Raw genomic sequence first — 27,563 nt, forward strand, 5'->3', positions numbered from 1 at the left:
GGTGCTTGATGCACGTTCCCATTTTTAAGTAATTTGAAACTATGAATTCAGCTTATTGAGCCTCAATAGGAAGCGTACTCAGATGAGGAGTCATCATCTCCTTCTCCCTCAGGTAGCCTCCATGTATGCTACTACATTCACGGGATCCCTTGGTGTTACCATTTTAACACAGAAAAGGAAACCTTTAGCAATCATTGCCTTTAGACTTGATGTATTTTAGAAAAAACTGTCATCACATCAAAAGGATTAATAATGTAGCATAATAATGCCAAACCACAATGTTCTCCTTACTCAAGCTAAATAATTGTGTTTCCTGTTTGCCTAAAACTCAATAAGAAGTTTGCATCTCCTAGCTAAGCCAATCAGTATGTTTACATGACACTACAATAAAGAAAAAGTTTTTATTGTAATGGTCCGGTTAATAGCAGAATTTTTAAATTGTATGTAAATATATTAGTCTGAATGAAACCATATGAAACTTCCTAGTGAAGCTTCTCTCATTCGCATATTTTTTCTTTTTCTTTTTGTCAGACTGTGAAAGGCGTCTGACTGCTTGTGGTTGATTAAAACATTTTCCAAACTTTCACTCTGCTCTAATAAAATCCTTATTTTATAACCGCAGTGTCATCTGACACAATCACCATTCAAGCAACTTGTTTTTTATCAACATGTTTTATTAAGGCAAATAATGATGATGATATGACAGTGTTATATTGATAGGCAGTTAGCCAGTACTGTTTTAAGGGCAGACAGGGCTGGAACCAAAGTCTCAGTATAGTTTTTTTCGCTGCGGTGAGCCCTGCTAGGAGCAGTCGAAGCTGATTGAGAGTATATAATAACTGTGAATCATCATTAAGAAGGCAGAGGGCAGGGTAAGGTTGTATGTAAGTTCCAAGTAGTAATGAAATTGTTGAAAATACATCATTCCAGAATTGTCTGATTGGCACACACTCCCAAAACATGTGCAATGTTGTGCCAAGTGCCTGATCTTGGCAATCCGTGCAGTTAGGACTTGAGACTAGTTTCATTTTAAAACACCTTAATGGGGTGACATATGCTCTATGTATTAATTTGAAGTGTATGAGTTGATGTGCGAGGTTTTTGGAGGCACTACTTAAGTTTTCCCATACATTTTCCCATAAAGGTTTCAGTTCAAATGCGTTCAAGTCCCTTTCTACTGCTAGACCTTTAGAGTGGTGTTGAAGTAAGGAATTATAAATGCATGTCACTGTCCCTCTAGAGCCCTGTATTGGTCCAGTCCATTTCTCCATGGGGTGCTCTGGCACCGATTGATTCCAGGGTACCCCATACGCCTTCATGGCAGACACCATTCAAGCAACTTAAAGACAAAGTCTGTGCAGTTAAGTCAGCTATACTTACATTTACGATGTTCCACTGCAGAGAACGTTAGAAGCCACAAAATGTCTTGATGATTTTCCCACCCAGTCCACGGTGTCGGATATACTTTGTTTAATAAATGGACTGCCCTTCTGTGCATGTATAATGGAACGAGGATCTTGGCATCATTAGTTAGCTTGTGAGTGGCTGTGGCTTGCTTTCAGAACTTTCACTTTGAAAATGCAGACTCACTAATAGCGGCTGGTTATGTTAGGTACCAACTCTAGCTGGAGTACTTTTGAATCTAAGCTTTTTTCGAGAAATTTTAACACTTCAGAACACAAATGTGAAAACCCTTCTCCAGAGATAAACTCTGCACAAAAACAGGTCAGTATAGTCAATGTCAGATATTTCAGTAGGCATAGACATAATAACAATATATTTTTGAGTGGAGGACTTTAATGACTTTAAGAAAAATCAACAGGATTCATTTCTATGGACCTAAGCTTGGCAGAGAGAGCCGAGAGAACATTTTAAACTTAATTCTATTGTCAGCACGTTAGACTGCTGCAGTTAGTACAAAAGCTGAAGTTAAACTGAGGATGAAAAAAATAGCATCATTTTTACAACTGTTTAGTGGTTGAAAGTATTCGACAGGTTGAAGTTTGACTTGGTGACGGCTCGAGATGAGAAGTTAAAAGGTCATTCATTTTTATCCTGAGGGGACCCGAGTTACAGCACGCACCAAATATCACAGCAATCCATCTGAGTTGTTGATGTTTCACTCAAACCCCTGATGTAAAACCTAAAGCAAGTTTACAACATTCAGCATCGGGGAACGGAAAGCCCAAGTTTTGTGCTAAAGCATCAATCAAAAGTTGATGTGTTTATCTGCATAAGCGAAAAGCATTTACCCATTGGTTCGTATCAGAGAAATAGTCTGTAAAGGACTCACAAACACAGTCATTTGTCAAGTCCCACAGTCTATGTGGCCAATAAAACTAAGGACGGTTTCTCTGGGTAAACAGGTGGATGTGATTCTGCATAAACTCAGTCGTACGTGAAAGTTCCCATCAGGACATGAAATCATTATGGCTTAGTCAAGTGATCAGTGGCTAATGAAACAAAATTTAAAAAAATCAAGCTGCTCCAAAACATCACCTACTGCAGCTCAGGCCCTGCAGGTGTCAAAGAATGTCTGAAAAGGGCAAAGCGAGTGTAAAAATCCAAGTCCAAACACCACAAAGGATGTCCGTTTAGTATGAATGACAGATCAAACTTAAATTTCAATCATTTTCTGGAAAATAGGGACATGATTTTCTAACAGTTGCACAAAATCATTCAAATCGTTCACCAGCTCATGAATATGAATCGAGGCAGGAGGAAGCTTTGCTTCACTTAGTGCAACATTTCAGTCACTCATTTGATCTCTCTTCTTTTAAGTGTGTCCCATGATTGCAGCACTGCACATAAGTCTTTCTATTTTACATACCGTATCGCAGGTCTAGATAAAAGTTTATAAATGACTAAATGACTGAGCAGTAGGAGTTCAATTCCACATACAGCAGGTGTAAATAATGTCTCTTTACTAAGATGAGGACTCTTAACAATCCACTAAACCTGGTAGGAGATGAATAATTAATCCAAAGGATTTTTGAACATTAGAAGTCTGTGGAATTGAAAAGCCAGACAGAATTCACTGCTGGTCCATTAAACCAGAGATTATTTAGCTAATATCCACAAACATTTTGTCATCACAGATGGAGAAATGAAATTAGTCTAATCTGCAGAATGTTAAAAAAAAAGCATGTATTTGGTTGCCCGAGATCACTGCCAACTCCAAACTAAGAAAAGAGACAAACCTTGGCATTTAGTTTTGGGCCCCAACGTGTCATTCAGTGAGACGACCAGATTTGTAGGCTAAACTCATATCAGTTTACAAAGCGATCCAGCCTCCTTCTTCTGTATCTCCACCGAGCTTCAGCTTCCCATGATGAAGCATTCACTGTGGCTCAGAAGTGGCATGTTGACAATCTTTGCTCTTCGCTTTTTGCTTTGCTTGAGACATCAAATCTCATCTGTAGGTACTGTATATAGTTCACTTTAAATAAGAAATGTATGAGCTGATGCTACTGATAAGTGCTCCAGGGCAGAGTGGAGTCAAAGGGGTCACGCCACGTCCTAACATGATCCACTTGAATCGAGTAAATTAATTAGTGAAAAATAAGCTGCTGTAGTGCCTGTGTTATTATGATGAAAGCATATCAAAGAAATGTCATTTTTTTATGTTTTATGTTATACAATCACAATAGATCTGATTCTGCCCTCAATATTTAGGCCTACACACATACGCACACACACGTGTGTATATATATATATATATATATGTAAGTCTGGATGTATATAGTGTGTGTGTGTGTGTGTGTGTGTGTGTGTGTGTGTGTGTGTGTGTGTAAGTATGTACAGTATATGTGATTTTAAAACATAAGCATAATTTATACGAGTGAAAAGATGCATCAAAATCAACTTCCTAACCCTTTCAGATATTGAAGTAGGTGTGTTGGCGTGTCGCTCTTAGAAACTTGTAGCTGAAACCATATAAATAATTATCATTTCATATAACTGAGAACAGACTCCCATATTCTTTGCTATTCATGGAGCGTCATACCTCTTCTTTGTGTGGCTATAAACTCTGATCTGACCAATAAATTCGAAAGTGTCCCAAGAAGGTCGTGTTATTCAGGGACACTGAGTCGACTGCTTGGCTGCAAAGCTCTGCTGCTGTTGAGGGAATTTTCGCCAAGAAGGCAAGGGGGGGGGTTATGTTGCAGCTGCTGCCTCTTCATACTTTGCAGTGTGGGAAGTCTTGTGATTATCTCAAAGTTTACAGAATGGTAAAACATTTATTTTCACTATGTTTCGAGAGGTATTACATTGGCATTTCATCAGTTCATCCTCTTAGAAGTGAATCGCTCCATGTTTTGTGCAAACAAGCATTAAGAGGCCTGATGCATCTCTTTGCTTGTCAGCGTTAATTATCCTGATGGAAAGCATAATGAAAATGCCCATCATTTCTTTCAAGATGAAGGCTGGAGCTTGTAGTCACAGTGTACTCAGACTAAATTGGCCTGCCATCTAAATCCACAAAAATGAAGCAAGTCTAACTTTGGCAGACCTTCTGAATATTTGATTAAGTTTTGCCGTGCCTTTTCTCATATTATATTTAGATAATGGATGCAGGCTGTTACACGCTTAATTTGTGTTCTTCACATGAAAAGCTATTGTAGCAAAGAAAAAGGGACACAAACGTTGCGATGATCTATATACAGCATGTGCTGTGTTATGTAAGGCTAATTACGCCATACTTACTGCTCTAGGTTGACTTCTTATCGCAATTTCTATGACTGTTTCTCCAAAGCAAAAAAAATAAGTTATAATTCTTTGTAGAATGTCAATAAAAGTAGAAAAACAATTATTTGCAAATCATTCTGGTCTCACAAGAAAAACAAATCTGTATGAATGTAGCATGAAAGCATTATTGGTTCCTACACGAGTTCGCCAGGCCTTTTGCTCTAAAACGTCTTTAAAAAAATCAAGAATGCCAGCTTATGAACTGTTTGCTGGTAAAAGTTATGTTACTCATCACGCGTAGTAATATCCACTACAGAACCATGTCTGTTTTTAATGCAGTGCTGCTTAATGGTCATGTCTAGTCACCAGTGGCCATTTCTCTATATTTCCCAAGATTTTCTGAATATTTTAATGATATCATATGGTGTTCATGACTTTTAATTTGAGATTTTTTTGAAAACTACTAAATAATTTGCCAGTAAAGTCTTTGATAAAAAAGGTTAACAGAGGTTTAAGACCCAGCCTCCCTGGGATTCTCATTTTGTACCCAATGCGTTACACCCAATGTTTATGAACTGCTTTTAATATGCTCAATAAGATGCCCTAATGTTTTTGTCTTTTTTTTTTTGCTCTGTCATAGAATTTTCAGTTGTTGATGATTTTTTAAATGTCAGATTCAGTTTTTTTTCTTCTTTTTACTTTAAACAGAACCCATACTCCTTTTGAAACAGGGCTTTACTTCAAAAATAGAAAAATCATTTTTTCTAGCTTTCACAACATTTCATTTGACTTAAAAAATATGGGTTTTCTATTTCTTTCTATTTTCGCATTCACAGTACAACTTACACTTCCAGCTGGATTCGTGCTCATTAAAAACTAAGATAAAACCGTATCTGCGCACTCGGGGGGAGTCCCAAGCGGCAGCAATAAAAAAAAAAAAAACAGTTTGACTCTCAGAAAATATAAAGTGCTTTCAGTATTCTGGGTTTATATCATGTCCAATTCTGTTTGATAAGATTTCCCACTAGTCTTCCAATCAGGCAAAATACATTATTTTGGAGTATATAGAAGGAATCTAGTGTCACAATTAGTGTGTATGGAATGCTCGTACTGCTGCTCAACTTGATGATGTGGATGTACCTTTGCCGTAAATCGTTAAAATTGAGAATTTAAACTAGCAAGAGTTTCTTTTAGTGTAAAAAAAAAAAACTAATGAAAGTCCAACTGGAGGTTTAGGCTGCGGCTACACGGAAACGTTTTTCACTGTAAACGATACTTTTTCTTATCGTTTCGCTGTCGCGGCCACACGGAGCCGGCGTTCCCACTACCCCAAAACGATAGTTTTTGAAAACGGGTTCCAGAGTGGGAAAGTTTGAAAACGGCCTCGTTTCGTTTCCATTGTTACAGCTAAAACGTTTTTGCGTCAGTCACACGTTGACGCTGGGAGCCAATTTTAACACTTCTCTATTGTCTCACAGCGTGGCGTGACACAGCGGCGTGTGTATTGCATCGTTTCATCGTTTTCATCCGTTCTCGTTTGGACAGCAGCGCGTTTCCATGTGGTCGCAAGAATTTTCGTACCCGTTTTCAAAAAAAACCTCGTTTCGTTTTTGTGTAGCCGTAGCCTTAGATTGTCTTGAGGAATCATTCACTATCAGCGTCAATAAAATGGCCTAGCTCTGAGTGTGTAAAAAAAAAAAAAAAAAAGAATGTGGAGAATAATGACCCTTTCTCACGGTCTGTTTAGACCTTCACTTTAAAACTGATGTGTGTATGTTTCAATAGATGTGTAATGATGCGTCACTGCCATAAAGGTGCTTTCCTCATATGTTCCTGCCACATTCAAAGGTAAGAACCCATGAAGACCATGGCTTGCATGAACAAATTTCCCACTGATGTTTTGCTGCACCTTACACCCCAGGTGTGATTTATTGAAAGCTCGTCGGGAGAGAAGTGCAGAAGGGGGGCATGAGGACAAAATAATGTAGTGGGCGGCAAGTCATATGCAGATGCATGAGGGAGTATTCGTCCATGTTCAGTGAAGAGACTCAGCGGGTCATCGCAGTCTGCTGCTTGGTCTCATCATTGATCCTCTGTTTGCCACCAGCACCGGTAATATACTGCCACGGCTTCGGTTCACAACTTCAGCAGCAGACATGACGCCAAGCGCAGCTTCTCACAGTGACAGGCAAGCTGCTCGTTTAAGACCACATAAAGTGTTTCTGGGTTGCTTCATGTCCTCTGCCGCTCCAGTGACGAATTCAACAGGGAGCTGGGCTGGAAGCAGCTGATCTCACCTGGATGACAGACAGGCATGTAGATGACCCGTCATCGGTCATTACTCAGTGTTTTCTTGGGACTATTGGGACCTTTACTCAGTGGAGTTAAGAACTAAGAATGACTGGATAGTGTAGTGGTAAGATTGCCACCTTTCATGTAGGTGACCTGGGTTTAAATCCCCTGCATGAAAGGTACTACCTCTAGTAGGGGTCCTTAGGCAAGACCCCCTTACCCTACCTGTCCACCTGTAAGTCGCTTTGGATAAAAGCATCTGCCAAATGCATAAACATTAACAAACATTAGCATTAATTGATTTCCTGATTCGTTACAGTATCTTCCTTTATGGTGGGGGGTTTGAAGACTTTTCATACAATATGAAATTGTAATTTCAGCATTTTCAAAATCAAAGGGACACACTCACTTTTTTCCCCGTGCAATTAGATTTTTTAATAAAAATAAAAAAAACAACCAAAGCATTGAAGGGGACATGAGAAAAATCTCCTTTCCTGTGCTTGAGAGCATATATATTTTTTGGTATCTAAAGCTACCTTTCTACCGTCATTCAGCGGGCGGGTTCATATCAGAGCAGCAACTTCCTTGTCTACGTCTCCATGCAACATCCAGTTAAAATCATGCTGCATTCACTATATCTGAACTGTTTTGGTTTTGGTATTCCTCAGTCAACCTGTATGTTTCCCTTTTACAACATTCCCGTTTTATTTGTACTTAATCCAAACTTTAGACACACCTGACTGGGAACGATCAGCATCTTTTGCCAAATGCCAAACTGATTAACCTTCTTGAGTGAGTTTTGTAATTTTAACTCTTTTGTTGACAGGAAACATAGTCCGTGTTTCCTGTCAATCAGTCAGGTGCAACAGCTCATTCAAATCTACAAACACTCCCTCTTAACTGCAGACTCATTTACCTACTGTATCCAGGCTTGTGAGGGTATCTGTTTTGGAAATGCAAATGCAGGCGGTCCAATGATAACTGAATGATTCTGTGGTTGTTTTCCGCTACTTGAACTTTAATGTCTCTGATATTGTCAAAGATAAAGCCGATGCAGTTTTTTCCACAACTAGAAAGAAAATAATCCAACTAAAATATCCTCACATTTCTGTTTAATTTGGTGTCATGATTTCGATTTTATCTTAGTATTTATTCAGATGTTATCACAATCCACAATGTTTCCTCCACTTACATTCACCAGATGCAACAAATCCCAAAACATTCTTCGGGGGGGGGGGTTCAGAGACACTGTTGGGAATATGGGAAATCAGTAACTGTGGGTAAAAGAAAATGAGGCAATTTGGATGAAAATGAAAACCAAATTGCTACACTTACTCAGCACATGCTCTTTGGAATACATCGCAAACAAATTGATAGCTCTCGGGGAGGGAGTCTTTCTCCCTAGTTTTAATTTTTAATGCATCAAATGTTCATTTGAAGCTAAATTTCAGCCAGTGAAATTTGCAGCTCTCCCTTCCCAGTATTATTCTAAAATCCAAAGACTGAATTAGTGCCAATAGACTGAATATTGAAATTCACCAAAGCACTTTTGCCATTCCAGATGATTAGTTTGATACTTAACCACTGGTGAATACTGGTCTTGTGAATATTTAAACAGACTGAATTGAAGATTAACTGATATTTATGCCAATTATTTATAAGTTTAAAGCTGACAATTTGAAGTAAGTTAACCACTAAATCTATCCCACCCAGCAAATGAACTTTTTCTGCCTTCAAACAATTAACATATTAATTTGAAACTAAATATTAACTCATTTTAATTAAACTGCCCTCAAGAATCTGAAGTTAATTTCGTTTGATCAGAAGGAAATGAGCTGGACTGTGTAAAAGAGCTCATCCTCATACAATTTGTTACAAGACAAATGTGTTTTAGTCCACTTGGTGTTGGACAAAAAAACAAAGAGTGGACACAATCATTTGATCATTTAATTTGTAAATTTGCTTGAATGAAGAAAAGGGTGTTAACAGACTGATACAAATCACAGCCAGATTACTTCCTCAGGTTCTTTTTTTGGAATCACTTCCACCAGATAAACTTAACACCGAGCTCAAAAGCATTGTTTCATCATTCAGTTATGATGGACAGTCTCATTTCTGACCACAGACACTTTTACAATTGGCTGGCGACATCCTGCATTACTCTAACTCATTAAGAACTGAGGAGAGCAGGAATAGCTTCAGCTGACATCGAATTACTCTTTGATAATGGATAAAGAGTATGTTTAGTCACAAGGCGTGATTATGACATTCATATTGTTTCAAATATGCATCCAGGAGTAGATGGCCCTTCAGTAGCTGTTCTTTGATACCAATAATAGTAATGTGACTCAGCCAATAAGGATGATAAATAAATAATGTGTGAAGAAAACTATGAAAATGAACTTTTATGCACCATCTGGCTGACAGAGATGTGGAAACCAGATAGGACTTTTCTTATCAAAATAGATTAATTTCAGGCAAACGTGACTAAGTCTGCTGCCAGTCAGTCAGTCAGTAATATGCATTTTGTATGGATGTGTGTGTTAGCTGTATTAGGAAGAAATACGAAGCTGAAGTGTTCTGGAAAAAGTGAGATACTGTGTGATTAAAGCACCTACATATATGCATAGGCAATTATTCACAGAAGACCAGTGTCAGCCATTGCTCCTTATGAGCCACTTTCCATATTCTAGCAGACAGAGAGGAGAGTAGGTCTTTATGCCCAGAGGGTATTTGTCAAAATGTGTTGTGTTTGGCATTTTTTTGTAGATGCAACCAAAGAAAAATTATACAAATGATGTGTCTTTGTGACAGGCTGTTTAAAGTGCCTAAAGATACAATTTAACATGATTTTTTTTGCCAAGTAGTCTTTTATGTGTAGACACAACACTGGTTCATTCCTTGAGTTAGGTGCCTTTTTAAGCTTGAATGATGGTTTGGCTCAACAAACAAACAAACATATTTCTCTGAAAATGAGTGAAAAGGCAGCCAATGTCCAAAGCGAAACGTTGCCTGGAGAACTGTTGCTCAAGACGACTTTAAAATATTACAAGTATGTCTGGCTGTTGGAGCAAAATACAAAGAAATGAGGGCTGGATAAGAACCTTTGCACAGTCCTGTATATTTTCATCACATGCATTAAAGAGGTTTATTTGATTTTAAGGATTTATCTTGACTATTGACAATGTCAAGAACCAAAAACAGAAACTATGGGAGGTTCAAAGTGAGACACTAAACTTAGTCTAATCTGTTGTGACACGAGTTTCTGTTTTTTTAAAATTGGGTTCAAGCAAAAAATCACAACTTTACACAAGATCGGTTTCTGTGATTAGATTTCTTAGTTTTATAATCAACGCACGCGATGTAGAATATCTTCAAAATTTGTTTTGACATTTGGACATCATTGCCAATATTGATTTTTAACAGTGTTAGATTTTCTTTTTAGTTGCTTTAATTGGCCCTTGAAAATATCAGCCACGGCCGAATGGAACGTGAAATAGCAGAAAATCAATTGTAAGCAAACACTTTTTTTCTTGCAGAGTCATACTCCATCTGACCTCACTTGGATTTATGATTTTACACAGAAACCGACTTCTGTTAGCTCCAGACACACGCCTCACCTCTCTGTCAGTATTCATGAATACACTTAGTAGCTTTATCTGTTTTGTATTTTCTTAATAAACTGAATCTTTTCCCTAGAAATATAAAGTTTTAAGCTAAATCTGTTGTGGTGAGACAATCTCCTGCAGAGTGATCCATCATTTTCCTCTGGAAAACTTCAGGGCTTATTTTATTTATCCATTTACTATCATGCCTAGGGTTTTTGCACTCACACAAACCTATGTGTATGTGTGTGTTTGACTGCATGTGCACATGCTTGTGCTGTGCCCAGTATACCATAACTCTTCTTTCTGGCACATTAATCCATCACAAGTGAACAATATGCATATGGAGGTGGAACTCACTGAAAAAAATTGTAGTTGCAATTTTTTTCTCAGTATGTATTAGTATATCCAATGATATAATGGTAACTTTAGATTTTACTGTGGCATTAATATATCGTATAATGTAGTATGTGCAACAACACATGACACTTTCACAGAGCAGCATGGTTTTCAGCCATTAACTTCTGTATGTTAAGAAGGCATTAGCCAAGAACATGATACTACATCCTTCTTGGAACTGTGCAGTACATTAGCTTTAAATCTAATTTGTTCAGTGCTGTGACAGTGTAAAAAGCAAAGGCATTATTGATGATTTGGACTTGTTTTGAAGCCAGAGTACCAGGGCGCCTTACAATCATTGAGTCAACCATGACCTTGTCTAGATACAAATGAATTTTAGAGTCAAATGTGAGGCCATCTGTCAGCTAAAGCTTGGCTGAAACTTTATCATGAACAGAACAATGATCCCAAATACAGCAGCAAATCTACGACAGAAAGTCTGAAATTCCCTGATGTCCAGATACATAAAACCTCAGCACTAGGAGAGGGTGTACTGTACTTTCTTTTTCACATGACTGTAGGTTAAAAAATGCATACTGAACACTAAATAACGAAAACCTCTTACAGTATTTGTTTTCATATGTTTTGGTCTCTTATTTTCATGTGTGTTATTTTGAGACTCAATGGTGTTTAATATGAAATCATTTGCAACAAGACAAGTTAGCTTACATACTTCGCAAAAGGGACAGAGTTATAAGGACATCTAACGGGGTAAATGCTTGACTTTGTTCCTTAAAGCTGGTAATAGTGGTTTGAGATTTTGTGCTACATTCAACTGGTTGAAGACATGAGCAGGACGCAGAATCAGAAATGCAAAGGTTAAGAGCAGTTTATTGCAAAAGCTCAGGGGAGGGAGTGGAGGTAATGGTGGGTGAAGGCAGAAGGCTGAGGAAAGCTGATGTCGCAGCAGCAGAGGCGAGAGCAGACAGAAGAGGGAGCAAGGTTGGTGAGTAGGCGGCAAGTGTGCTGAAGGCCAGCAGAACAGGCAGAGTTGGGAAGCAGGTCAGGGAGTGATAGGCTGGATGAGTTGTGGATGAGCTACAAGGCCATAACTTTAGCACCACACTGGGTGACTGAACAATCTGTTGGAGACTGGATGAGAAACTGAATAGCACCACAAAGGCCATTCACAAAGCACACAGAGAGAATGTGCCCCTCTCTTAGTTTGTACATCCTTGTTACTTCTCCCTCTTCTTTGTCCCTACCACCTGAGACTGAAGTGTAGAGAGGTGGGGGGGGGGCGATTCAACAGGATTTAGCAAGAGATGTCATTATGACCCGATTAATAAGATGAAATTTATCATACAGGTGCATCATCTGTTCACTGTAGGGATGGGAATTGATAAGATTTTTACGATTCCAACTCCATTTTCGGTTCTGCTTAACGATTCGGTTCTTTATCGGTTCCCTTATCGATTCTCATTTGGAGAAAAAGGACAACAAACCGGTTGATTAGCATCAACTTTGTTTAGTTTAGAAGTAACACGAGTCATGACCTTACAAACCCAACAACAGTGAGGTCCACATTGGTCTATCCTGGCCTGGGTAATTGAACTCTTCCCTGCTCTGGTGAAAGGAGAAGCTGGAGGTAGAGGTGAACTGGGGGTAGTACCACCAGCCTCTGGCTCTGAGCCAGTCAGGCTCTGTCTCTCATGATTTCATCTAAATGTAATGCCTGAGAAGGCATTCATTTAACCTTAACCGTTACTAACAGCAGCTTTTACAACGAGGCAAATGGCGCTAACATGATAGGCAGTGTTTGTTAGTTAGTTAGTGACCTGCAGTGTTAGCCGAGGACATGCTAACGTTGCTAACGTTGCTGGGTTCAGATTCACCAACGTTAGTCCGGAGCAGATCGAAAACGCGACATTCATTCATAGTTATTGCATGTTGGTAGTATTTCCTCCCTTTGGTGAAATATTCACTTTGCAAGTTGCCCTGTTGTCGTCTTTTTTAGGGATGTGTAACCAAACTTTCGAGCGTTTGTACCACTTGGGCGCCATGTTTACTGTTGGCTGCTGGTTGCACTGGACTCGCCACGCAACGTTGCGTGGTGACGTTATTAGCGCCCACTGGAATCGATAAGGGAATCCTTTGCAAAATTGCCAAACGATTCCAAGGAATTTAAACACTGGGAACCGGCTCTCAACAAGAACCGGTTTTCGATTCCCATCCCTAGTTCACTGTATTTAAAATAGTGTTGAAGGTTATGTCCCAGCAAGCGGGAGAATGGAGAAGAGGCAATGTGTCACTGTAGAAATCTCTTCTTTACAACGTGTTTAGCATAGCGGACGAGGCTCCCTACTGGGTTGATATGAGTACTGCATGTATCTGTACATATCCAAAATATCAGGGAGCAGGCGCAAGGCCGCATGCAGGTCAATAGATAGAACAAACTCTTACTAGCACACAGGCGTTCACTTGCACAGCAGCAGCAAATGCTCCGGAATATTTGCCAAGACGTTCATACATTGTCCCAACTGCTAACATTCCAGAGATTTCACTTGGGGGGCCGGATGAAAAATCTTTAGAACATTTCAGGACACCAATGCGTGCATGAAAGCAGATTACTTCTCACTTAATTTGTGTCCTCAGTGAACAATTTCTTAATGGTTTTGGTTCTAAGTCTTAATTACTGTTTGCAAATTGTACTTAATAGCATGCTGTGTTCATGTTATGTTATGGCTGCACTTAAGATAAAATTGACAATAAAGCAGGGTATTCATTAGGGCATGGCTGTGTTGTCATTAACAAGTCGCTACCCAATGGGAGGGCCTAGTTTCCACTGTTCTCAGTCAGCTCCACCGCTGCCTCATGACATCCAGTTTCAAAAGAGCAACACAACAAAGGGAAAATACTTCATATCGGGAAAGAACAGAGTGGCTGTTATACATCCACGTGTTTTAAACAGTCTATGGTCTGAAAAGTTCAGTCAAACAACACAACTACTATTTCTTTTTTGCCACACTAACCATAAGATTTACACTGTGCAATTGTGTTTCATGGTTTTGTCGTTAAAAGTAAAGGAAGAAAAGCTTGGACCCCAAAAGAGGCAGATCAGGAGCAGGGCATATTTTGGTCCTGGTCCTGGGTGTTTTTTAACACCTGAACTTTCACATGGATCCAAAGCTTTAGAACATGTAAGACGGAGGACTGAAACGTCTCCATGTGGTTGTAAAGATAATCAGATGGAGGTTGAAAAGCTCCAGAAAAAAAGATAACATTTGGGGCTTCAGTTGAGATTGTTAGAGAAGATGAACGTAACACATAGCAACCTGAAACTGATCACAAAGCTGTGTGCTCCTTAATGGTGAACACAGCAACACTATCACCTCCCATTATTGTCTTCAGAATATTCAATAAAGGAGATGGGACCAAATAAAAAACATAATTGATTTCCTTTGCTACAGATTTACAGAAGAAACCAGGGGCTGTTATTTAAATTGTTCTGCAGGAGATTATGCAGGGCAAGTTGTTGCTTTAATTATGTGGAACTTAAATCTGTCCCAACAGCAGAAAAAAGGGAAAAAAAATAAAAGAGAAATATGGAAAGAATCCTTCAGGTTGTAAAACTAATCAACACTTTATCATTGATCGGTCAGCCCACCTGTCTGCTTTAAACATTCAGATTGTAGATCAGACAGGTGGCAGGCAGCTGGATGTTGCTGTTTGGAAGCACAAAAAGGTTCTAAGTAATGTTCTCAGTTCTCAGCAGGGATTCCTGGCCTGGTGTCATGGTGCTTTCCTGTTTGTTTTTTTCTTTCCACAATCACCTCGTGCACGCTCAGGATGGGAGATCGAATCGAAGTGAAGTTTCGGTGAAATCTGTCGGCTAACTTCGCTAAGCTACCTTTTTTTAATAGGCTCTGAATGAATTGGACTTATTTGGAATTTAATTCATTTGATTTGATTGAATTGTGATTGTATTACAATTAATTGGATTCTAATTGTTTTGAATTGGACTGTATCTTTGAAGTGCCCAGAGATGACATTTGTTGTAATTAGGCTACAAATAAATAAAAGTAAACTGACATAAACTGAATTGAGTTGAATTGATAAGCGAAGCTTGTCAGACATCAAGTCCTTTACTGCTGCAGCTTCACTTAAGATGAACACTTAAGATGAAGGTGAGATTGATTTCCCCATCCGACTCCCTCTACAGTGAATGGCTCTTTACTGTTTACCTGTCCCTCTTGACCTTTAGTTGCGGCAGTAAAGTGAAAGGACGATATTTCATAAGTAGCAAAAAGTCTTGGTCAAGATGCCTGTCAAAGTCCCAGGATTACCCAAAGTGATAAAACATTCTTCAAATGGTTCTTAGCGTCTTGTGTGATGACACTTGATGGGCACAAGTGTTGTCTGCTAACCTTCACTTTGAGACGTGCCTTCACAGCTTCAGATTTTTGTAGTCTGGTAGACGAGTGAGTCCGTCTCAAGTGAGTTTTTTTTTTCATTTTGCTGTTGTTTGTTTTTTTTCCACTTTGATAGAGAGGCGTTGACACATGGATTCGGGATGAGCTGGAACAAACAGCTCAAAGCACTTTCATCCAAAATTGGCTTGTCATGGACTTTATGAGCTTCAAAAAGACAATAAAACAGTTTTGGACGTCAATGATGCCCCTCTGCCATGTTGAGATGCAATAAAAGCACATCTCTTTTTTTCTCTGCAGGTGGAGTCTCCACTGGCAGTGGATGCAATTCTGGGAGAGGCGCCGTTTTCAGTCACAGATGACAAGGTTTCCATAACGGAGCTGCGTATTCACGCTATTTCGGGCCTGACACTGTCACTGCAGCCCAGCCCTGGCAACAGCCACACCATGGTGGCCAAGGCAACCGGCCTCCAGACACTCACTTCTCTGAAACAGGTACAACCTGCTTTATCATTCTGTGCAGAAATTTAACCAACTGTTCGGGTAGTCAGCTTTGTCGTTTGTTAACTGCTTCATATTAAGGAAGTAATGATCAACTAAAACGTATCAGTTACTGAAAAATATACTATAATTCATAGAAAAGCACATGTGTGTTATATCTACCTTCAGTTAATTTCTCCTCGAAAAGCTTCCACGCTCAAAGGAAGTGTCAGTATTTATTGTAAGCGGTCACAAATATTTACACCATATTTTCACCTTCAGAGTGCACACCTGTATCATAAAGATATGCAGGTTGTCCCACAAATCTTGCTGCGTATTCATCGAGGCTGTGTGAGCGCTGACAGCAAAATTACCAGCACTCTACATTTATTAATAACGAGCATTAGCAGCTAATGTTATTTCCAAAGCACCGTGTCCCCTCCATTTCAAGCCATGACATTTTTTATTTCCAAGAAAATGCAAACACATTGTCAAACTTATCGAATTTGGATGGTTGTTGCAGACAGTACAACGGATGTAAATGATTTCTTCTCTGTTCCATTTGTATGGGAAAAATGTATCCTAAGCAGGGACTAGAAAAAAAAAAAAGACTTAGTATTACAATGCATGTTTGTTATTGTTGCTCTGGAAGTAATTTGCAAGTTGATATGATAGTCTTTCAAATGGCAGCTGGATCATTGAGAATTTGTTAGTAAGTTAAATACAAATGAATCACAAAATGTGAAGTTCTGGGCAAATATCTTGAGACTTTTCTTTAAATATTACAAGGAAAATAGGAAATATGTGCAGTTATTTATTGAAATATGTGTAAACGTGAATGGAAACAGAGTACATGATTTCGAAAACAGTTTGTACAATTCTAAAGAGCCTGAAAGTCATTTTTTGGTATTAGCACTTTTATTCTTCAGCATAACTGGAACACAAACTAAAATTCAGTACCGTATGTGGTTCAACTGAAATATCCAAGGCCTTCCCGGAAAAAGACATCATCTGGATGGGAGCATATGTTGCTCTAAAACCTGTATACCATTCAACAATGATGGAGTCTTTCCAGATGTGCATGTTTCCAGTGCACCCCCATACCATCTGTTATGTTCCGTGTTCCAGGAACCTGGACAAAAGGTGGAGACCACGCATGGCATTGAGCTTAACAAAAAGTATTTATTGAACTCAGAAAAAGATGCAATCAGTCGTCAGTATGTAGTGCGGCATGGATGCGGGTGTGTGTTAGAAGTGAAAGTGTGTGTACAAAAACCTAAACCCAAACCCAAACAAATAAACAAAAAAAACAAAGGCCCCCAAAAAAACCTTTTCCGTTTCCCATAGCGCCAAATTACAACAAATGTCATCTGAAGGCACTTAAATAATAAAGTCCAATTCAAGCCAATTGGAGTTCAATTCATTGTAATCATAATTCATTTCAAAATAATCCAATTCATTCATATAGAGCCAATTGAAAAACAATTTCTTAGCTAATGAATCCAACAGATTGCACCGAAACTTGTCTTCAGTCCAATCTCCCGGCCTGAGCGTGCCTGAGGCGACCTTTTGAGAGGAACGACTCCCTTTTAACAGGAAGAAACAGAGTGGACAGAAAAGAGGGGGGAAAAAAACACTGTAACACCATTCAAAGGATATCTGTTGGAACATGGAAACACGAGTTAATGACTACAATGTCACATGTGCATAATATCCTTTTAGAAATGAAATATGGAAAAAGAGAGCAAAGTGAGGAAAGGTGTGACAGATGAGGCCCCCAGAAGTCTAGGCCTATAGCAGCTTAACTATGGGATGTTCAGGGTTACCTGAACTATAAGCTTTATCAAAAAGGAAAGTTTTAAGCCTGGTCTTAAAAGTGGAAAGGGTGTCTGCTTCCCGGACATTTACTGGCAGCTTATTCCACAATAGAGGGGCCTGATAACTGAAGGCTCTGCCTCCCATTCTACTTTTAGAATCTCTGGGAACCTCAAGTAAACCTGCAGTTTGGGAACGAAGTGCTCTGTTAGGAAAGTATCAATATGATTGTAGAGAACAGAAGAAGTGTCGCATATAGAGACTACATACTGTATAAACCCCTGATCAGAAAAAGTGGCGACAATGTGGAAGATACAAATTAAAATGATATGAACCCAGGATATTTCCCATTTTATTTTTATGCTTCCATTTTTGCTTTTTAGGCCCCTACAGCTTTTACCTCTTTGTGATGTTTATCATTCCTACTCACAAGACAAACTGTTGGAGACATTCTTGCATTGAGAAACACAAGTGATGACGCATTTCAGGTGTTATCTTGTCCCATTCTTCTTGACAAGTTGTTAGGTGTGCAACAATGCTTTTGGTGTTGTGTTTTTTATTTCAAGATTCTCCAACATTCTTTCGTGTAGTCAGGACTGCAGACAGTCCAGCCCAGTACCCGCACCCTCTTCAACGCATCTATTCCTTAACCAAGAAAAAGCATGGCGGAGCAGGAAATGCACAAAACCAAACTGGAGAAAGAGAAAAACCCGAATACTGACAAAACTGGAAAAGACAAAACTAATCGGAAGGCTAATGAAACTTTAACCAGCGACTGAACGAGAGGTTGTAACAGCAAGTATCTGACATTGACTGAAGGAAAACAGGGAGCTTAAATACTGTGGGGAGCGTGATGAGCAAATGGATGCAGCTGAGACTATTGAACACAGGTGAATGAGTGGAACTGATGACCAGGCCATGGAAACTGGAGAATGAATAAACCAAGACAAGATATGTAAATGTCAAGGACAAACATGAACGTAACTATGACTGACAACAAAAGACTATCCATCCGTTTTCTATACCCGCTTAATCCAAATCAGGGTTGCGAGGGGGCTGGGGCCTATCCCAGCTGTCACTGGGCGACAGGCAGGGTACACCCTGGACAGGTCACCCGTCCATCACAGTGCCACACAGAGACAGACGAGACAACCATCCACACTCCCACTCACTCTTAGGTTCAATTTAGAGTCACCAATTAAGCTGACATGCATGTTTTTGGGTGGTGGGAAGAAGTCGGAGGACCCGGAGAGAACCCGCACATACTGTACACAGGGAGAACCTGCAAACTCCACACAGAAAGGCCCCAGATGGGATTCAAACCAGGAACCCTCTTGCTGTGAGGCGATGGTGCTAACTGAAGACTATAAACACAAATGGAATGAATCCTGAATCTAATAATTCAGTAACAAAAAAACAGATCGAAACAATGAACCCAGAAAAAAACAAGACATGAAAAACAAAACCGAAGACCATTAAACCACAAACCCTAACAAGACATGTTTGCCATGTTTCACATGCTGATAATGTGACATCCCATAGTAATAACCAGACTCATCATCCCTCCTTTCTTTTAGCCCCTTCCTCATATCTATATAATGTCCATTTTCAGAATGCTTCAGTAGCATTCAGTCGTTACTGCTTGAAGTGAAATGTGTACAGCAAGCACCACTATATATAAATCATTTGAGATGTCACTGTGGTATCATTTAATTATGGCAACAGAGCAATCATCAAGAACTAACTGCAGCAGCTGTTAAGGGGCTCTGCTCCCGATGTCCCACTAACAGTTTGTGGTCAATGGGTTTCCTTATTTCTGTCTTAGAGCAGGGAAATTATGTTTATTTGCGAAACCTTTCACCGGCTCATATTGACAAACAGGCACTAGTTTCACTTTTGAATACTAAAATGATTCCCAATCTAAATCTTTTAAGCTGCAGCCGGCATTGTTGAGAAAGACTCCAGATAATGGCAGCGGAGATGAACTAATAACTAGTATCCGTGGTGCTGTTTTATTCCAAGCCCCATTTCAAGCAAGCCTGATTAAACTTTCCTGATATGTCCAAATGCGTTTCCCAGAATGAATTTCATTGCTCAAGCCAGAGACGAGAAGATGCCTGTGTGGGGGAAAAAAATCTGTAATTTTTTTTTTTGCTGTTTTGTTTTCACACAGAGAGAATCTGTACAAAGAACAAAATGGCAGACCTGCAGGGAAACTGTGTGCATGTGTTCATCTGAGTGCTTTTCCTGCTCTGCCCTTTTACTGGCCTGTAAGTTGCTAAAAATGCAACGACAGCTACATCAGGCATGAGTGAGAGAGAAGCGAGCGTTAAATTCCAATTTTTCCTGCTTTCCGCTTCTTGGCCACCTTGAAATTTAATTATTGTAATGTATTGTCCTAAGTGCTCTCCAAGGCTGAGCCATAAAAGGCAGCCAATTCCTCCGCCGGCAAAGCTCTCAGAGGACCACTGGAGCTATTTAAAGCCATTTGATTCTGTTTCACAGGGAAAAAACTCTCAAAATGTCCTCTACTACTCCAGAAACAAATGAAACACATAAACTATGATGGGTGGCGTTTTACAATCAACATGTCTGCATTTTCTCTTTTATTACCTTGACGAGGTTCAGTCGTTTTCAAACGTAAAGTCTTCAGTTTTTGGAAGTTCTGTACGTACCAACTGTGTTTGCCATCATCAACTCATTGCGGCTGCTTAACCCTCCTGTTGCCCTGCGGGTCAAAAGTGACCCACTACCATGTTTAGCTGTAGAAAAAATACCTTAAACTATCTTTTTCCAACTTGAAATTTTATGACTTTTCCTAAAGGGACCCCATCATTAGAAAAAGTCACACTTTATTTTTGTTTATGTTTCCATGTGGGCTGTACACCACTAGGGGACAAAGATTGTCTTATGGGTCATTTTTGACCCGTGAATTATAAAAACATTTAAACACCAGAAAAAAGTTCACTGTTTTTTTCCCTTTCAATATAATTAATTCAGAAGTAATTACTTCACATTTATATAATAGCAATAATAAACCTTTATTATGTAAAAGAAAACTGAGAAAACAAGAAAACTGTTGGTCCAACTGACAGCTGGTTTGTGGTTTTAAAAAAAAAAGTGTAATCCTGAAAACTGGTGATTGTCTTTTTGTATTGTGTAACAAAAAATACATGATAAAAATGTATTGAATTGAGTTGAATAGATAAATAACAGGTGGTTTCATCATACAAAATAGATTTTGGATTTAAAATTCAATTAAGTTGCTTTATTTTGGGGCTTTGGTAGGGCGGGTCATTTTTGACCTGTAGGACAAGGAGAGTAAACACAATGTTAAGACCGCACAAGGGGTTAAATGAGCAACTTTGTAAGATAGTTTTGAACCTGAATACTTTCTTTTTTAAAAGAATGTTTTACCTTGCTTATGCAAATTTTTTATCATCGTAGCTGTTTGGGTTCAGTTTACATATGATCCCATTAAGCATAAATCAGAAAATGCAGTGAAATCAAAGGCAGAAAACTTAATCTTTATCACATGACGTATTTTATAGAAAATGCATGCATTACATCTACTCCTGGCTGATTTAGTGTATAATTCTTATCAAGAGCTGCCTTCATACAGACATGCTGAGATCACAGAGGTTTGCCTCCTGGTGAAATATTGGCACATTTTAGTAGTCTTCTGCTGAACCTGAACCAAAGGGATTTTTCCTCCCGAGCAAAGTGGGTGTGCATCTGTTTGAAACTGTTGAAAACTGTTGGACTGTTGCAGAAAGAAAATGCTCCCACTTTGTCATTCGGCCAAATGGTTGGTAGGGGATGTTTAAACAAACTGCGGAGAAAAAAGACTGCCTTGATTACACGGATACTGATGTTGTGGTTCAGTCTGCGGCAGATAAATGATGTCGGGTAACCACCACGTGGAATTTGAGGCATTTCATCCAATCCCACCACAGGGGAGTACAGAGGGTGAAGAGTGACAGAAAATACAAAATGAGACCTTCACGCAGAGTAAATACAAAGAGACAAACTCATCATTCGAAGCACACACTGCTTGCTGTGTGCCTTATCTGTCTGTGCTGTAGAGCGAGCCTGTGTTGTAGCTTTCAGGACAGCACAGTCATTCCTCTGCTACCCCTTCTTCCTCCATGCTTGAAAGCAGTGTGCACGCGTGTACATCAGAGGCAGGCTGTCTCCGTGTTTGTCGGGGCTTGTACTGAGTAAGATACTGCGAATGCTTCACAAACACTCTGGAGATTCAGGGATTGGAGCAAGTCCAGGACTTCAAAGGCGCAGTGGGGAACATATGCAAATCACGGTCATTGCTGCAAAAAAAAAAGTGTGATATGTTATACTGAAATGTTGTTTTGAGGGATATAAACACAGCAGTTATAGATGTGCTTTGCTTTGTTGACAGGAAACATTTTTAAATTATAATCCCCGTATATTTTTGGGTTTGGGGCGGTCGGTGGTGTAGTGGGTTGTGCAGGCGCCCCATGTACAGAGGCTATAGTCCTTGCTGCAGCTGGCCTTGGCTTGAGTCCTGTCTTGGACAGCCATTGCTGCATGTCATTCCCCCTGTTTCCTGTCTATGTTCAACTGTCCTATCCAATAAAGGTGTAAAAAAAAGATTATAAAAGTTGTAGAATAAAACTATGCCTTACAATTTTTGCAAGAATAATCTTTGCAAAGTTGCTCTGAGAGCCAAATGTGGGCTGTTTGGGATGGCAGACAGTGGACTAAACCATTATGAAAACATGGAAGGGGGATCTTTAAAAATTTTAAAGGGATTGTTTTTTCTGTGATAGGCACAACTACGAATGCGTACTGGCTTCCTGTTTAAAAGTCTTTGTTTAGCTTTCTAGCAGCCAGACTTTCTTTTTTAAAGGTTTTGTCGGCTTTAGTGGCCTTTATTTGAAAAAGGACATCCAGCAAAGGGCCACAGGCCTTGAACCCAGGACGGCTGTGACAGGACAAAGAGCCCCTTTACATGGTGTGCCCACTCATCCCAGTAAGCTAAACAGCACCCCAAGCAGCTAGACTTTTTTGTAATTTTTAAGTGCTCACAAACAATAGTTCATTAAAGGTTTTTTAAAGTTTTTTGACATTCAATTATGAAAAAGTAGCCTAACTCTGTGGTGTTATGTGTACACACAACAGACATCTTAATAAAGAACCAATTTTAAATTGTAAATTGTATCTTTAGGTGCTTTTTTTACTAACAGCCCAGCCTAACCAGTTATCTAGTTATTTTTGTAGACAGATATCTAATCTGTGTGTGTTTCTTTTTTGTCCGACAGGAGGCCAGTCTGTCTGTCTGGATGCTTTTCAGTGACAACACAGCTGCCACGCTGACTTACTTTGATCCCAAAGACTACAACCTCAACGCCTCCACATTGGATGATAAAGTCGTGTCTGTGTCCCAGGAGCCTCAACAGCGCTGGCCTGTGTTGGTAGCAGAAGGGGAGGGATCCGGCGAAATGGTGCGTGTGGAGATGACCATCTGTGAGGCCTGCCAGAAGACCAAACGCAAAAGTGTCATCGCATCTGCTGCAGTTAATGTCAAGGTCCGCTTTGGCCCAGAGGAAGACTCTGAGGAGGAGGCAACCACAGAAAGCGACATTGAGCTTGTGCCTGTCACCAGGCGGTCGGTGATTGATCCCAATGTCAGTGGAAGAATTTATGAGACATCTAATGAGCAGCCTGCCAGCGTTCCCATTGATTACACCAATTTCCCCACAATTAGCAACCAAGAGCAACCAACTGAGAGTGATGGAGATGAATTTGTGCATTCACCTCGCAGCATGACGGACCTTGAGATTGGCATGTATGCGCTACTGGGAGTCTTCTGCCTGGCCATCTTAGTGTTTCTTATCAACTGCATCGTATTTGTGCTCAAATACCGCCATAAGCGCATCCCACCTGAGGGGCAGGCCAACATGGACCATTCCCATCACTGGGTGTTCCTGGGAAACGGCCAGCCACTGAGGGCCCAGTGTGATCTGTCACCACAGCAGGTGGAAAGTCCCAGCAACCCATTGGAAGGCGTACAGACTTGTTGCCATGGGGACCACCACAGCAGTGGTAGTTCCCAGACCAGCGTTCACAGTCAGGTGCACGGACGGGGCGATGGCAGCTCCGGTGGCTCGACGAAGGAGAATGGCGAGGAGGCCAGTTCACCCACCTCCAAGCGCAAGAGAGTCAAGTTTACCACGTTTACCACCCTTCCTACTGAGGAGCTGCCCTACAACTCCATCCCCATAGCAGATGAAGAAGACATTCAGTGGGTCTGCCAGGATATGGGTTTCCAAGACCCAGAGGAACTGCATAACTACATGCGCAGAATAAAAGAAATAGCCTGAGTAAGGAGGTATATGGTGAGACGCCACTCTCAGCTTTCTAAAACAAATGTTTCTTTCTATATATTTTTCTCTTTTTCACCTTAGTGAAAGGTAACTTTCACAGACTAAAAGGCCAAATGTTGTTTTGGTTAGGGTTTGTTCCATTTAGTTTGCACAGTGCTGTAATTTCATACATGCTCACACAGAAGAGAAAGCAAGTAAGCCAAAGACTGAACCAGAGGATCTCAGTCTCTCGAGACATCTGTAATTCTTGGCGATGGCAAACATGTTTTACTGGGGAGCTGAGCCATGGACACATGGGAGCTGCTCCAGCTCTCTTATGTTCAGGATGTGACTCTAGAGAAAGCCTGATGTGCACAGGACTGCAGAAGCGGGACTCGACGGTACTGTACCTATTCCAAACAAAGAGGCCTTTGATGAACAAAAAACTGTCAAAGACTCTTGTGAAAGATGTGTTAAAATTCATTTAGCTTTTGCCAAAGTAGGAAAATCATTCTTTTAGTGGCAAAACATTCGTCATTGTTGTTCTTGGTGCAGCACACACCTAATTTTTACTCATGTTCATTCCTTACAATTTCTACATTGCATTTGTAGTTGAAAGCCGTGCTCTGCTAATAGTCCTGATGGTTCTGCTGAATCTAATGCCTTATAAAAGCGGTTATAGTTCACTGCTCCTATCAGCATGGACACCCTGTTTTCTCACCAAACAGGCTAGAGAAAGTGTTAGTAAGAGCATCGATGTAAAATTCTACAAATGCTCCCCAGCGTGAGGTCTTAAGTGAGAAGAGCTTGAGCATTGTGAGGATCTTTGAGTCTTTGCATGATACAGGATCTTGAGGCACAATCAGCCACTTTTTTTCCAAAATTTGTAAATGTTTATATTGTAATTATATAGTTATTCATACACATTACTAAACTAAATATGTTATCATGCATTACACGCATGCCATGTTCAGCCTTCATACATGAAGACATTCCACTATAGTGTATGTATATAACGTATGGAGCTGGAGTCATTTCCAGCACAAACCCTCAACAAGTTCCTCGCTCCAAGGAGGAGGAGTGGAGAGCTTGTTGAAGTTTTGGAAACTTTATAGTCTTGTGGTGGGTTGAAGATTCTCTCTCAAATAGCAGTGTGCATTTTTAAACACACCCATATCACATTTGACTGTTGAACATGTGGATTAGCTATGCATCAGAACTGTAACAGGATGGTTTTAATTTCCTTTCCCCGAGTTTAGCTGGCCCCCAGCCTCTGGGAGAGTAGAAATATACCGGTCAAAAACATTCTCACTGAGCACAAGATCATCTGAATTTTGAAGGAAATGCCCTTAAAGAAGGTTGCGGTAATATATTATTGATTTTGACCATGATCATGTACATCATGGCCAACCCATGCTGTCTTCATGTTTTCATTGTTTTATGTACAAATTCCCTGTTTTGTTAATCCATCCATCTGGAGGTCACGAATTTGCCTGAAACTAAACGACATGAACAGGGCCAGAGTCCCGTAGCTCCTGCTGGGAGAAGAAAAACAATGTTGTCCCTGACAGAAAAGCTGAACAGTTGATATGGGTGTGGTTGTGGATGTTATTTACAAGTGTGACGGTGTTAATTCCGGTCTGTTACTGATGCTGAAGATGAAATTTGTAAGCGTATTAAGAAATCTCAACAACAGAGATTTCCAACAAAACATCACAAAGCAGCCACACAGCAGGGTGCTGTTGGCCTGTTTGAGTAGAATATGCTTCTTTTTTTTTGTTTTGAAGTGGATAACTAGAGATGACTTTTGAAGGTTTATGTTTTTCCAACCCTGATCTCAGAGGATACAACTTCTTTTTTGGACTAATGAGACAACCAGGAGATGAAAAAGGACTTTCTGACTGAGTTTCCTTTAATTCTGTACTGTGCTCCCTGATGGTTTGATTTTTCTTTCATGTTAACTGACTGACTGCTTTCCGAGATCCTATTAGCAAACAAGTGTCACTCTCCCTCTCCCTCTGTGGTGATAATGAGCATCAGCTCCACTTGTCACTCAGAGTTGACGCTCTATATGTATTTTGCTGCCATCCTACAAGCTTCGCAGCCCCCGCAGTGTTAGCGCAGACCCAATTCATAAATACTAGCTTCATATGGGACAAAACTACTGAATTAAAAGAAGTCATTTTTATGAATATTGACAAAATTATTTAAGTGAGCTTCTTATTAAACAATTGATCATTTGCAAAAGGTAAATTTAATCTGAAGGTGAAACAATTTGTTCACAGGATTCTTCACATATTTGAAAGTAGCCATTATCTGCCATCAGTAACACATACCTTTGGACACTGTATATGTATATAGACCCATAATGAACTGAAATCCTGGACTGGGACTAGAGATTTGGGTTATTATTACACAGCCTGATTTTAGTGTTAAATACATTCAGTCTGTTTTAACTGTTAAACAGATGATGAGACATTACTTTTGACAGTCCAAACCTGTCACTGTTCCACCACAGCATCAACGAGATCTGCTATAAATTTGAGAGAAATGGCAGCCAGCTGTGAGTTTATCTCTTTTACCTTCAAATTGTGGTATCTCGGGATGATTGTAAAAATGTCTAACAAATCCTGGCTGTTTTGTTCTTTTGTTTGACCTCTCAGATAGCGAGTAAGTATCTAATAGTTCTCCTAGTACATAAAACATCTCTTAAAACATGTTGATTTGTTTTTTAAAACCCTTTTTTTTACATTTTACTTCTTCTCTCTTGTGCATTTTGTGTCTTTTTTGTGGTATTAATACTTTGCTCACATGTTGCTCATTTTGTGTTTTCTATGAGCTGCTAATAGAGACTTCTTACAACATGTAAATGAAGATTTGGAATCATAACCCCCTCCCCTCACGCCCACCCACGGTGAACTGTGCACGACATGCACGGCTCAGTTGGCTGAGCTACGTAACCCCCACACTGACTATACTATTGTAATGTACAGAGCACTGTTAAATTTCCTGTATTCTCTTGAAAACAAGCCCTTGTATTTTCCTGTTATATGTAAAGTACTAAAGAAAATGCAATACACTTGTGACATGTCATTTTTATTTAACTTTGAAGTGTTTCAGCAACAATAGTCTTCAATTAATGTTCCGGCCCAGTGTCCTCAGCGTGTCAAAATGAATTATGTCAGGAACTCAGCCTCATGCAGCTTCATCTATGGTCCTGACCTTGAATCATATTGGCTCGTTGGGAATTGAATGTCTCATAAGGAGGTTGAAAATCACATCAAAATATTTCATTTATACAACATGAAGCAAATAGTTTCACAAATTTTGTGAACATCATTATTTGTTCTTCTTTAACTGTCATTTACTTCCAGTCATAATTTTTAAAAAAAGATGGAATTTTTGTTATTGACAAAACCAAGATCTCCAAGACAAACAAAGAGGGTGATTATGTAACAGCTCCTACTTTTTTCTTCTCTTGTTAGTTTTCTTTTTTAACAATATCGTAAAAACCCTCTCATCTGCATATTTGCTCATGTGTCTGCCAGCACTGAGCATATATCCTGGCT

At 39.7% G+C, this 27,563-nt stretch overlaps 1 protein-coding gene across 2 annotated transcripts in view; it reads left to right on the forward strand.

Annotated features, from left to right (window-relative positions):
• The window catches only part of tmem132e (transmembrane protein 132E), a 462,444-nt gene extending 435,371 nt beyond the window's left edge, over window positions 1–27,073 (forward strand). For both annotated transcript variants that reach the window (XM_075487420.1, XM_075487419.1), the window contains 2 exons: window positions 15,656–15,850; window positions 22,951–27,073. In XM_075487420.1, coding sequence (XP_075343535.1) covers window positions 15,656–15,850; window positions 22,951–24,012 — 1,257 coding nt within the window. In that variant the 3' untranslated portion in view covers window positions 24,013–27,073. The remainder of the gene's footprint in view (window positions 1–15,655; window positions 15,851–22,950) is intronic.
• Window positions 27,074–27,563: the final 490 nt, after the last annotated feature.

This window comes from Odontesthes bonariensis, chromosome 16 (genome assembly GCF_027942865.1).
Source record: "Odontesthes bonariensis isolate fOdoBon6 chromosome 16, fOdoBon6.hap1, whole genome shotgun sequence".
Lineage (NCBI taxonomy): Eukaryota > Metazoa > Chordata > Actinopteri > Atheriniformes > Atherinopsidae > Odontesthes > Odontesthes bonariensis.